The 12,742-nt window shown below is 39.6% G+C and overlaps 1 protein-coding gene across 1 annotated transcript in view; it reads right to left on the bottom strand.

Annotated features, from left to right (window-relative positions):
• Positions 1-12,665, bottom strand: part of LOC118278594 (putative U5 small nuclear ribonucleoprotein 200 kDa helicase) — a 61,082-nt gene extending 48,417 nt beyond the window's left edge. The window contains exons 1-10 of the mRNA XM_050703845.1: positions 12,466-12,665; positions 12,130-12,293; positions 5,899-6,209; positions 5,271-5,398; positions 4,486-4,599; positions 3,700-3,949; positions 3,121-3,251; positions 2,317-2,509; positions 940-1,073; positions 88-285 (exon numbers count right to left, since the gene is read on the bottom strand). Of these exons, the coding sequence (XP_050559802.1) occupies positions 88-285; positions 940-1,073; positions 2,317-2,509; positions 3,121-3,251; positions 3,700-3,949; positions 4,486-4,599; positions 5,271-5,398; positions 5,899-6,209; positions 12,130-12,293; positions 12,466-12,510 (1,668 nt within the window). The 5' untranslated portion in view covers positions 12,511-12,665. The remainder of the gene's footprint in view (positions 1-87; positions 286-939; positions 1,074-2,316; positions 2,510-3,120; positions 3,252-3,699; positions 3,950-4,485; positions 4,600-5,270; positions 5,399-5,898; positions 6,210-12,129; positions 12,294-12,465) is intronic.
• Between the last annotated feature and the right edge of the window lie 77 nt (positions 12,666-12,742).

Raw genomic sequence — 12,742 nt, 5'->3', positions numbered from 1 at the left:
ATATATTTTTTAATTCTATTTATATATGTTCTCCCTTAGTCCGTGCCGTTATCATATATTTAAATATGCTTTTTATAAGTAACTCACCATCTCCTGTACAAGAGACCGCATGGGAGCCACATAGATCATCTTGAAGTCATGCACGTTGACTGAGCCGTCATCGTTGACGTGTTTGCCCAATTCCCTCAGTAGGCAGAGTAGAGCTACGTTGGTCTTGCCCGCACCAGTCGGGGCACAAACCAGGAGATTCTCGTCCGTTTCTAAAGCTGCTTTGCAGATTCGACTCTGTTGGGTAGAAAATAGGGTTTATTATCAATAATAGTCCAAGATCCCAGAACCGTAAGAAACAATTAATTTTCTAAGGCATATGTAATGCAGAACGTTTTGGAAAGCACTGGTAAGCGAGCATACGTATCACCTGATGGTAAGCAATCGCCGCCAAACATGGACACTTGAAACACCAGAGGCGTTTTTTTTTTTTTTTGGGGGGGATCATCCAATGACTTTTCTCGCCTTGGGCGAGGCGAGAGGGAGTGTCAGACTCTTACTGACTAAAAACCACCCCGTTCCTTCTCCTGCTTTTAGAGCCGGAGCCTCGGTAAACCCGCTAGGTAGTCCGCAGCTCCGGACCAGAGGCGTTACAAGTGCGTTGCCGGCCTTTTGGGGGTTGGGAATTTAAAGGTTGTTGGGGAATCGGGGATTGAGTTGAAGGGGGGAATTGGGACTCCTGTCTACCGGGTGGCGGCTATTGCTTACCATCAAATGATCGTTTACCGGCTTATACCATAAAAAAATAAATGAAATATTTTTTCTCTTTAAGTTGAATATTTTCAAAACTTTATATTGCTCCGAGCTGCAATCGAACCTGCGACACTGTACATCGCACAGCCCTTGGACCAGCCACTACCTTATAAACAAAACTAGACAAAGAAATCGAACCTGTATCCTGTTCAAATTCTTGAATCCCTCGAAGGCAGGTTGTGCATATTTCGGGAGCTTCTCTATAGGGATGAGGGTCTCGCCTTCATCAAACGGCTTGGGCTTCAGCGCGGGCACGTGGACTTCTTCGTAACCTGATGATGGAGAGGATCTGGGTTAGAGTTTGTTAAGAAAATAATATATGTAACTTAATAGGGACGAGCCCATGAAGCAAGTACAAAGTGGAGATGCAAAAATGGGGTGTTCAAGTGTTACGTAACGTAATTTTTGGAGATTTTTACGAAATCCAATTATGGCATCTGCTCTTTGTATTTGCTTCATGGATGAGCTTATTATTATACATAGGATACAATATCTATGGAATTTCTAAAATGTTTGCTCAATTAGGGAATCGAAACTCCATTTGAGTCGGTCATCGCATTAACAAAGCAACAGTATAAATAACTTTTTTTTTCTTTTTAAAAATTTACGTTGTCCCGCACTAGAATTTTCTCCTGTGTCGTGGGTGCGTTTAGAAACATACAAGTTCACATACACATGACACCCAGACCCGAAACAACAATTTGTGGATCACACAAAGAGTTGCTCCGTGCGGTATCGAACCCGCGACACGTTGTACGACAGCCAGTTGCGCAGTCACCGCATCAACCGCGCAGTCAAAGGTACTACTGAACAGATTTTGATGAAACTTGGCACAGAGCTAGATCTTATCGTTAAACTGATTAGCAAAATATTTTTTGTCTTGACGTTATTTATAAAATTTGACATGATTTTGACCGTGCCAACCGTGCAGTTTAAGGGAACAGAAAGTAAAGTTCCCTAAGTAAAGCAGTATCCTCCGACCAGGCGAGGTGATTGCGTCTGGCGGACTTTTAGCCCAGCTGTTGTTCGTTGATGATTGTCTATCCATGTTTATTTGCATGTAGACTTTGTATGTGCGATGTAGGATTTATGACGTAATTCGTTGATTTGTTTTTCGTCACAATCAACTTTCGTATTTACACACATACACAACTTCACGCCTTTTATCCCCGAAGGGGTAGGCAGAGGTGCACATTACGGCACGTAATGCCGCTACACAATGTACACCCACTTTTCACAATTTTGTGTTATAAGTCCCATGTAATAGGGGGTGAGCCTATTGCCATATGCTGGACACAATTCCAGACTCCGTGCTACTACCGAGAAATTTTTCGAAAATCCGAAAAAAGCTCAGTAATACTTTGACCGACCCGGGAATCGAACCCGAGACCCCTTGTTCGGCAGTCGCACTTGCAACCACTCGACCAACGAGGGAGTCGTTGTTTTTATTTGCTATTTCTTTCTTTCTTTTATGCTTTGTCTTCTTTCATTTATAATAAGAGTAAGAAGCCTTACCCTTCCTCTGCTTCCTGAAGGACCCGGGCGGCAGCTGGCACCGCTTGTTGGCCATGAAGTGCGCCCCGGCCGCGAACATCAGCTCCTCGAGCTGCAGCACCTTGCGGCTGCCCGTCACCTGACCCGTGGAGGACGTGGTCTCCGGGTCCGACTTGTGGCGCTTACGGGGCGCTTCCGATGACTGCTGGGAGGTCTGGGAGGGAAAATGATAATAAGATTTGACTGCACGGTTGGCGCGGTAGCTGGGCAACTGGCTGCCGCACAACGTGTAGCGAGTTCGATTCCCGCACAGAGCAACTCTTTGTGTGAACCATAAATTGTTGTTTCGGGTCTGTTTGTCATGTGCATGTGAACTTGCGTATTCGCACCCACGACACGGGACAAAATCCTAGTGTTTTATACGTTGCCCCACAACGTATAAAAAAACGAAGCGAAGCGAAAGCGATTTACATATTTTTTTTATTTCTCAGTAATAGCACGGGCTCTCGAATTGTGTCCAGTATATGGCAATAGGCTCACCCCCCATTACAAGGGACTTATAACACAAATGTGAAAAGTGAATGTACATTGTGTAGCGGCATTACGTCCTATAATATGCCCCTCTGCTTACCTCTACAGGGATAAAAGGCGTGAAGATGGACGACCAAACATTTTTATTTTTGTGTTATTCCCTGTGATAAAAATAAAACTAATGAGTATACAAAAAAGGTTTCTTTGGGAAAGTTGTTTGTAATCATGAGTACAATCACGTGTTTAAATATCGTTCACTAATTACCAGTCACCCATCATATAGAAGTTCCTTACCTCATCGTCCCCCTTCCCAGTCTCCAGCTGCGCCAGTATCTTCTGCAGATGTGGCTGCTTGGACATTTCTTCTCTGATGGCGGCGCGCTCGCTCTCCGACTGAGACGACGCCAGCTTCGTGCAGTATAGTACTGAGGAATGAGGAAATATTTTAGACTTACATTTTATCTAATCGAAAATCAATAGTTATGTATATTATCATATGTATTGTATCATGTCATTAAGTTTTTTGAGGGGGGGGGGAACCATCCAATCACTCATCCCGCCTTGGACGAGGCGAGAGAAAGTGTCAGACTCTTACAGACTTAGCACCACCCCATTCCTACTCCTGCTATTCGAGCCGGAGCCCCGGTAACCAGCTTGGTAGTCCGCAACTCCAGGGGGGAAGGGGGAGAGTAACATTGGCAAATTTTTGTCACTTTCTAATCCACCACTTTCTTAAAATGGAGTGCGAAAGTTTGTATGCAACATTTTACATTTTATATTAAGTATCCATTAAAAATAACACCTAAATCAAAGAATCAAACCCTCCCCCCTCCCCCACCCCCCTCTCACAAAAAACACCAAAAAACAACCCACCTGTATACCGATATTTGTTCAATAGCTTCACAAATTCAAAACAGTCATATCCCAGTAGCAAGACGAGTCTGTTTTCCAGGTCCCTATCATCAGCCGCCTCTCCTAAAGCCGTGAGGACTTCTGAAGACTTGGCCTGGGACACCATGGCGTCAGGGAAGTGGCGGGAGAGGCGCCGCTGGAGCCAGTACGCGTCTATGTCCATGGGGTGGAGCGTCGCGTCTCTTCGCTTCTGGGACTGTTCTTCGGTTAGCTGTGGGTGAAAATTATTGTTAGGTTGCTTTTGCACCAGAGATGTACTATGTAGCTATGTTATGAAGATGTAAGAGGTAAGCTATGAAACTATGTGACCGTTTCATGTACAGCTATATGGGAAGATGTGCAGCTCGAGTATGTGATCTATAGCATCTATTGCACGCATCTTTCCATATAAAAAACATAGTTCAGTTTAACCAGTTTCCACCCTTAAAATAATGATGCAATAATGTAATAATTTCGTTAGTTATGAATTTTATATAACAGAACTCAAATGTGAGAGAGCCATGCTTCGGCACTGCTGGGTAGGCTAGACCGGAGTGATACCACGACCTCACACTACACTGACGTGAAACAACGCTAGTGTTGTGTTACATTGTATGAGTGAGTTAACCGGATCCATGGATGGCGGCGGTTGCTAACCATCAGGTGACCTGACTGCTCGTTAATCGGCTTTGCTAGGCCTTTGTGAGCACTTTAATATAATCTACGCTCCACAACACACGATAGTTTAACAACTACAAATATACTTACATTAGCATGTATAGCGTTCCTCTTGCCCTCCGCATCGCTGTCCTCATCAGCGCTGCTATCCTTCTCCTTCTCATTCTCTGAACCCTCACCATCCTCCTTGTCCTCCTCACGAACCTGATGATAAAAAGAGAATCATAGTTATCTATTTCTAAAACAATTCACGTCTGTAGAAAGTTACGTGGAACAGCCATGCTTAGGAATCCGATTGAAAAAAATAACCTATATGTATAGTTCTTGCATGTTCTTCTCTATAGGAAGCTAAACTTTGGATCGAGCAAATAGATTTACTAGAAAACTGACCGACAGTCAGATATTTTTAATACTGTAATATTTGCTTTGACGTTTTAAAAATGCCTTCCTAAAATAAATTATTTTGACTTTGAACTGCTAGGCCAGCTCGACACTCGAAGTGATACCACAGCCTCACGCTACTTCATGTTTCATAGCGGTAGGATACCGCACTGGTATGAAACAACGTTTCATCGTAATCACCATTAAGCAATGCACTTGTAACATCTCTGGTGTAATGGGTGTTTCTGGCTAGCGCTTGATTGCTTACCATCTGGTGATTCGAGTTTAATGTTTAAACGCCGTATCTTTTGGTAGTAAATTACGGTGCAGCTGACGATGCCTACCTACTTATAAGCTACCAAATCACTTGAGACTTGATGACATCCAAGTTTTGTTTTTCTGGAAACACTAACACTGGCATAGAATTCCAGTACTTAGCGGTTTATCTAACCATTCTAACCCATCTATAAAGTATGTAAGACTAAGTCACTCACCTCTCCGTAGGCATCCTCATCATCTTCCTCGGAGGACTCCTCAAACTGCACATTGATGCCGTATGTCTCATCTATTTCACTGTTGCCCTCGGCCGAGGAGCTGATGTTGAAGTCTGTGATCTTCTTGCCTGGGAACAATAAATTAATATTATTTAGCATCAGCATGAATGTGGGAGAGCCATGCTTCGGCACGAATAGGTCGGCTCGACCGGTGTGATACCACGGCCTCACAGAAAACCGATGTGGAACTACGCTTGAGTTGAGTGAATGAGGTTACCGGAGGCCCAATTACGATTCTCCAACAGGCCTTAACAACAATTTTTAAAAAAGCAATCTCCTTGTTGAGAATGTATAGGAATGGAACCTGAATTGGCCTGTTGGGTAGTAACAACCATTCGCACAACGTCAAAGTTCTAATTCACGACTTTTTTTTCAGTTTTTTACACAATTAAGCAAACATATATAGTTCCTTACAAACTAGCATCAATGTATAAAATTAACAAATACATAACCTCACGCCTATCTCCCATGGGGGTAAGCAGAGACAATGGAACGCCAATTGCTACGAATCTCACACACCTCTTTCGCTTCATCAACAGTCATCAGTCTTTAAAATTAACAAACTCACCCAAATTAACAAGCAAAGCGAATCTCTCATCGGCAACAGGTCCGAGCAGCATCTCAATCTCCTTCTTCTTCTCCGGATCCTTCAACTTATCATTCTTCAACACAACCAGTACTTCATCACAGGCACCGCACAGAATATCCCTCGGCTGGTCTCCGAGAGCACTCTGCATGAAGGTGAGGAGCATTTCGTATGCATGCCTCGTGTGTTGTGCTCGTGGTCGGTATAGGACTCCGGGAGTGTCATCAGCCCATGCTACCCGGGAGGTTTTGGACTTTGATAACTCGTAGGATGCTTCATCTCGTTTCTGTCTCCTGTTGAAGAAGAGATGGTGAATTAGTCAATGTTTTCACTCAAAGGTCTCATTGGCGATGTCACAGACATTGGATCGCTCGATTTCCTCCAATATGGTTGAATTGAGAAGTGCTGGTATACATGTCATATTTGTAAACGGGCGCTGTCAACTGTTGGGCCATTATAAATGTGTAAACTGTCATGTGAAAAGAATTTTTATTTATTTATTTATTTATAAAGGGTTTACCAACAGCTTCTGTGTAGATAAAGCTTAAAGTACAATTTTTATATGTCTAGGACTTACACAGTTGCCAATTATAGGTTAACCAACATTCACAAAAAAAATGACATAATAAGTACCAGTAGAACTAAAATGAGTACATGTAAAATAAGAAAGTAACAGCTAAACCATGCAAACCAAAAAAAAGAAAAACTATTATTAACATTTAAATAAAAAACTAAAACATGTTGCGGTCATTAGCACATAAACTTATAAGAATAATAACAACATTAATTGAAGGACTTACTACTAATAAACCTATAAAAATTAGTGAGAACATCGTGATACCACGACTTACAGTAACTAAGTAAACACAAGTAAATTAAAATAGAATAACATATCAATTTTATTTTATACAAAGTTTTGTCGATGTTGCGATCCATGAGATTCCAGTAATTGGGCCCTAAAGATATTAATCGAAACATTGTAAATGTCAAGATCAGGGGATGATTTAATGACTGAGTTCATCTCTCTGCCGAGTCTGACCAGTGGCGAGTTTACTCCTATATTGGTCCTAGTTGTTGGAATATGATACAAGTTGATTATGGGGTGTCTAGGGATATTGTAAGGTACTTTTAGTCCAACACTTTCTACAAGTTTCATGCAATCTAATTTATTATTTAACAATTTGAAGAAAAATGTAAGATCATGCATCAGACGACGGTCACGTAGAGAATCCATTTCATAACACTGGATTCGTTGCTCATAGGGACACCGAGGAGATATTTTGCCAGATGTATAAGCCAGGTGCTTTGTGAAAGCCCTTTGAATGCTTTCGACTCTCTGTGACTGTACAGCATAGAACGGGTTCCACACTACGCTGGCAAATTCCAGATGACTACGAACTAAGGCGTTATATAGTATTATCTTTGTTCTAACCAGTTTAAACCCTCTTGAACTCCTCTTAAGGAATCCAAGTAGTCGTGCTGATTTCGTGACAATGCCATCTATATGTCTTCTAAAGTTCATATTATCGTCCATGATAACGCCCAGATCACGTACCTCAGTAACTGTGTTCAATACTGCACCTTTGATGCTGTACGATATAGAATCGGACTGTTTCTTTCTGGAAAATCGTATGTGGCTACATTTTTGGACATTAAGCTGCATGTGGTTTAACCTGCACCAGCCCTCTATTCTGTCTAAATCCTCCTGAATTAAGGAAGTATCCTCATGTGAAGAAATAGTTTTATAAATTTTGAGATCGTCGGCAAACATTAAGTACTTACAGTGAAGGATTTGATGTGTGATGTCATTAATGAACAGTGAGAACAGGACTGGTGCAAGATGAGAGCCCTGAGGAACTCCTGAGTCTGCATAGTATGGATAAGACTCATAACCATTGACGACTAGAATTTGCGATCTACGAGCCAAATAGGATGAAAACCAGTTTAGCAGTGGTCCATGTATGCCATTATACTGTAGTTTCGATAATAGAAGAGAATGATCAACTTTATCAAATGCACTGCTGAAATCAGTGTACACAGCATCTACTTCTAACCTTTTATCTAGAGCTAATGTTATATCCGATACAAACTCGACAAGATTCGTCTCTACGCTACGACCAGCTTTAAAACCATGTTGATTAGGTGAAATAATTTTATCAGTATGGCGAGTGATGACAGGACAGACAAGGGCTTCAAAGATCTTTGGAAAACATGATAAAATTGAAATAGGACGATAATTTTTAACATTTGCTGGATCTCCTTTTTTAAAAACCGGGACTATTTTTGCTCGTTTCCAAACATCCGGGAAGGTACCGTCAGCAAGAGAAGAATTAAAAATAAGCTGCAATGGTAGAGCAAGTTCACGGCAACAACGTTTAACGAATAATGGCGGCATGGAATCAGGACCAGGACCCTTCAAGGTATCTATATGTTTAAGTTTACTAAAAACTTGGTTCTCTGTAAATTTAATAGAACTTATAATTGAGTCAGTCCCTGAAAATTCACTAGAATATTTACTTGCCGTAGTATTTGCTGGTGCACGACTAAAAACGGACACAAATTGATCCGCAAAAAGACTGGCAATTTCAGGACCACCACTAACTACCCTATCATTCATAAACATGTCAGCAGGTATGCAAGATTCACCACGACGTTTATCTTTTATAAACCTCCAGAAGGTTTTAGGATTCTTTGGAATATCATTCTCAATATTACTTTTATACCTATTGTAACAGTTATTCATTAATGTGTGGCAGCGACTACGAAGTAATTCGAATGTGAGTCTGTCCCGAGGATTTTTATATTTGCGGTATTTTTGTCTAAATTTCTCCTTTTCAGACAGTGTCCTAATAAGTACGTTGGAAAACCAAGCAGGATATTTAGATTTTTTCTTAGAATATTTGGGAACAAAATTATCGATAGTAGTTTGAAGCACACTATAGAAAGCACCAACCTTTTCATTAATATCAATACAATTTTGAAAAGTACAGTTCCAATTAACGTTTTTAAGTTCATTTTTGATCTGCTCATAGTCGGCTTTGAAAAAGTTGTAGCCAGAACGATAGTTAGTTTTGAGTTGTTTTATATCTGAGAAAGGAATGGATACAAGCAAGTTAGGGTGATGCGAGTCCAATTTAGTTAGCAGGTCAGTAGGCTTGGTGACAGTTAGATTAGATATGTTACTTAATACTAAATCTAAGATTCTACATTCAGTATTTTGGGTGGAATTAAATTGATGCAGTTGGTTTAATGACAGAAAGTCAATCAGAGAGTAGCCCAGTGAGTTTTCATAATTTGATGGCGAGAGATGTAACTCCCCATTATTCCTGTTCCAATCTATGAAACCCAAGTTGAAATCGCCAAGAATCACAACATCGTCAACATCATTTAGTACATTATTGACATTATCTAAGAAGTTCTGCAGAGAATCTAGTTTGACTGGAGGGGGCATATAGACGATACATAATGCTATTTTCTTTATATTATTATTTACAGATAACTCTATAGACAGCCATAGATCTTCAAAATTGCTTTCCCAGTGTTTCATTCTTACAGATTTTATTTTATTACTAACAGCCACCATAACCCCTCCCCCATCCTTTTTGGATACTTTTGAAGTTGATCGATCTCTACGATAAACCACATAACGCGGGTCAATGAACTCTCCATTAGTTATGCTATTATTTAGCCAAGATTCAGTGAAGACAATTACATCATAATTAGTAAGCAAAATATTTTTATAAATGTCCTCAGTTTTTGTTCTCATGCCACGAACATTTTGATAATAAATATCAAGCATAGCGAGTACAGAGAATGTCAAGAACACTGTTTAAAAAAAAGGTAGGTATGTAAGACTAAACTGCAATGTCTGATGGTTTCATTAATTTTAAGCTATCCTGATTACGTATGTAAATAGGCTTTGAATAAATATCCTTTCGGACAAAAATTCGACCATTTCGTATCCAGACAAAGTTATATAATAGTTCTTTGGCCATCTTGCGTGTTGCAGCGTGAAGGTGTTTTCCAGTAGGGCATAAATGCTCGCTAACATAGATAGGCACTCTGTTACCACCAATGCCTAGGTGGTTCGAGTTCAGTTTGTCCGTGGGATGTTTTTTGTTAAAGTCTCCAACGGCAGCCAGAAGGTTGTCACGCTGGCGGGGGCTGCGAAGCTTAGCGATAACAGTGCGTGGGCGGTTGCTCTCCTTATTTAGTTTGGCAACTCTTGTAACTTGCATGATATCATTGTCACCTATATCGCAGCTAGTTACCTTCGCGATATTTTGTAATGTTTGCACTAGGTTTTCGGACTTATCTTCGGGCAGACCGTTGATTTCCACATTGTTTTCACGCATGTTTTGTTCCACAATACATAATCGTGTAGTAAGGTCAATGACATCCTGCTGAAGTTTTGTGTTATCGCTACGTAGTTGATTAATTATGACATCCTTCTCATCAGATCGTTTCTTGAAATCTTCGAATTGCTCATTGAAAAAGCCAAACGAAACTTTGAACTCAGATATTTCTCCTTGTATATTTTTTAACCGATCAGCAAGAAAATCTTTAAAGGACGATTTAAGTGCCGCGGCCAATTCTTCCTTAATTATACCTCTCAACGTGTTTTCATTAAAACAATTTCCCCGGCAGTTTGTCGTGGACTTGGGCTGACTATTATGCTTCCTTAGAGTCACGTTCATTATATCAGGTGAAGTGTTTTGCTTAGCGAGAGTTTTAGGTAAGTTTTTGGGGCTTGATGATTGTTTCTCACTTGGTGATCGACCAAGGTTACCAGTTTTATTGGCCGGGCGCACAGGTGTATTGGTATTATCAGTTTTTAACTGTTTGCAACAGCATTCAGGGCATTTCCAGGTGGTCTTATAAACGTGGTCCATAAGATAGAAATTGTTGCTCGATATGTTCACACAAAAAATGTCAAATCTCAATTTGCATTCACAACAGTTCATAAATTCCATATTATTAATTTCATTCCGACATCCAGCACAAGTATTATTATTCGGTTCCATTTTTTTTTTTTTTCTAACTTTCTTCTAACAAATAAACAGAAAATATTTATTCTGAGCAGAGCGACTCGCAACACGTCTTACTGCTAGCGCACGAAGCGAAAGAGCATATAAATATTTTTTAAACATTCACAAAAAGACAATTGATGTCGTCGGGATCGAACTCGAGTCACTTGTCACGGAAGGCGAAAGCTCGTGAATTCGGCCAATGTGACAGTTATCAATGAGGTTGAAATTGTGGATTCTTAGGCTCTTCAAAGTAGAAAGTTCGTTAAGATACCCCTTAGTTTTATAATAATTTGAACTTATTGTATACATTCGGTGGTTAAATTTTGAAATCACTTTTTCACTTTTTGCCTTTATATTGGTTATTAATGCACTTATTTAGTTATTATTTGATCAACAGAATGACGTTTGTATTATGAATTTCAGTTTAAACACTTCACACACGATTATTTTTAAATTTTATGGATGATATTTAGTGTTTTTATTTATTATGTTTAACTGCACTGTCAATGAATATAATCCGTTGATAACACTATCACTTAGTTATTAGTTGATAATAAACAAATACAGTTAGTTTTATTCACTTATGAACACTATTTATATTTTTAGAACTTTATTAATTACGGCGGGCTTATTTTGTCACTGTTTTCGGTACAGCGCCATCTAGCGGAAAAAAGAATGAAGATGAGAAAGAATGTGACTATCTCCCACTACTAGCATAAGCTGGTTATTCTACTGAACATGTTACGTTGCACGGCAGCCAGTTGCCCAGCCACCACACCAACCGTGCAGTCAATTTACCGTGTAGTAAGTTTAGTATGTCTCACAATAGTTATTTTAAAAATATATATTTGTATTGTCGCAGCTTTAATCCCCAAATTGGGTAGACAGAGGTGCACATTACAGAAAAGACATATAATTATCTACAAATCTAATATTACCATAAACATAAACGCTATAACTCAGACTCGAAATTTATATATAAACAAACCATCTATGACTATTCTTTACTTCTACCCTTTTACTGTAACTAAATAGAGTAAGAAGGAACATCACAGTCATTTCTACCCTTATAATATGTTTCTAAGTATTTCACATCAATCTTAGCCTACATATAAACAGTAATCAATTCAATGACAAAATTCTGATAAGCAATACACTACAGAGTGAAAACAAGGGTACTTACTTGACTTTCCTCTCCTCAGTCTTGTCGGGCTTCGTGCGCTGAGCCCTGTCCCCCATACGGGTGCCTCCGAGCTTCCCAGACAGGGACAACACCTCCCCAGTAGCCTCATCACGACCACGGCGTTCTATCAGCCGCACATCAGCTTGCAACACCAAGTTTGAGTTCTACGGAAAAGTAAAACGCAATTTTATTCAGTAACCTTCAGATAAAATAGGAATTTATGCGTTATATTTAATTTAGATAAGTCTAAAGTATGTTTTTGACCAAAAATGTGCTGCAATTGCACAATAACGAGGAATATTATGCAAAAATAATATGAACAAAATAGAAACTTACGGCTTTGTATTCATATTGCAACTGTCTCGCAGCCGCGTCAGCCATGATTATTTACTTATTTTTAACACAAATCAATATCATTTATACACTTATATTAGTTTTAATTCACTATTTTTTCACGATAACACAACACAAAACAAAAATTGTTAGGTTATGGTTATGCCGCCGTTGTCAGTAGCCATTTTTTGCATAGATTAAAAATCGTTTGGAAACGTTTCTGTTTTGGATAGAAGGTTTTTTGGTTATTCTTTTAGAAAAAGGAAATGTTTCGTTTGGA

Source organism: Spodoptera frugiperda, chromosome 24, assembly GCF_023101765.2.
Source record: "Spodoptera frugiperda isolate SF20-4 chromosome 24, AGI-APGP_CSIRO_Sfru_2.0, whole genome shotgun sequence".
Classification (NCBI taxonomy): Eukaryota; Metazoa; Arthropoda; class Insecta; order Lepidoptera; family Noctuidae; genus Spodoptera; species Spodoptera frugiperda.
The sequence above is the reverse complement of the archived record's forward strand: the minus strand, read 5'-3'. Positions and strand labels throughout refer to the sequence as shown.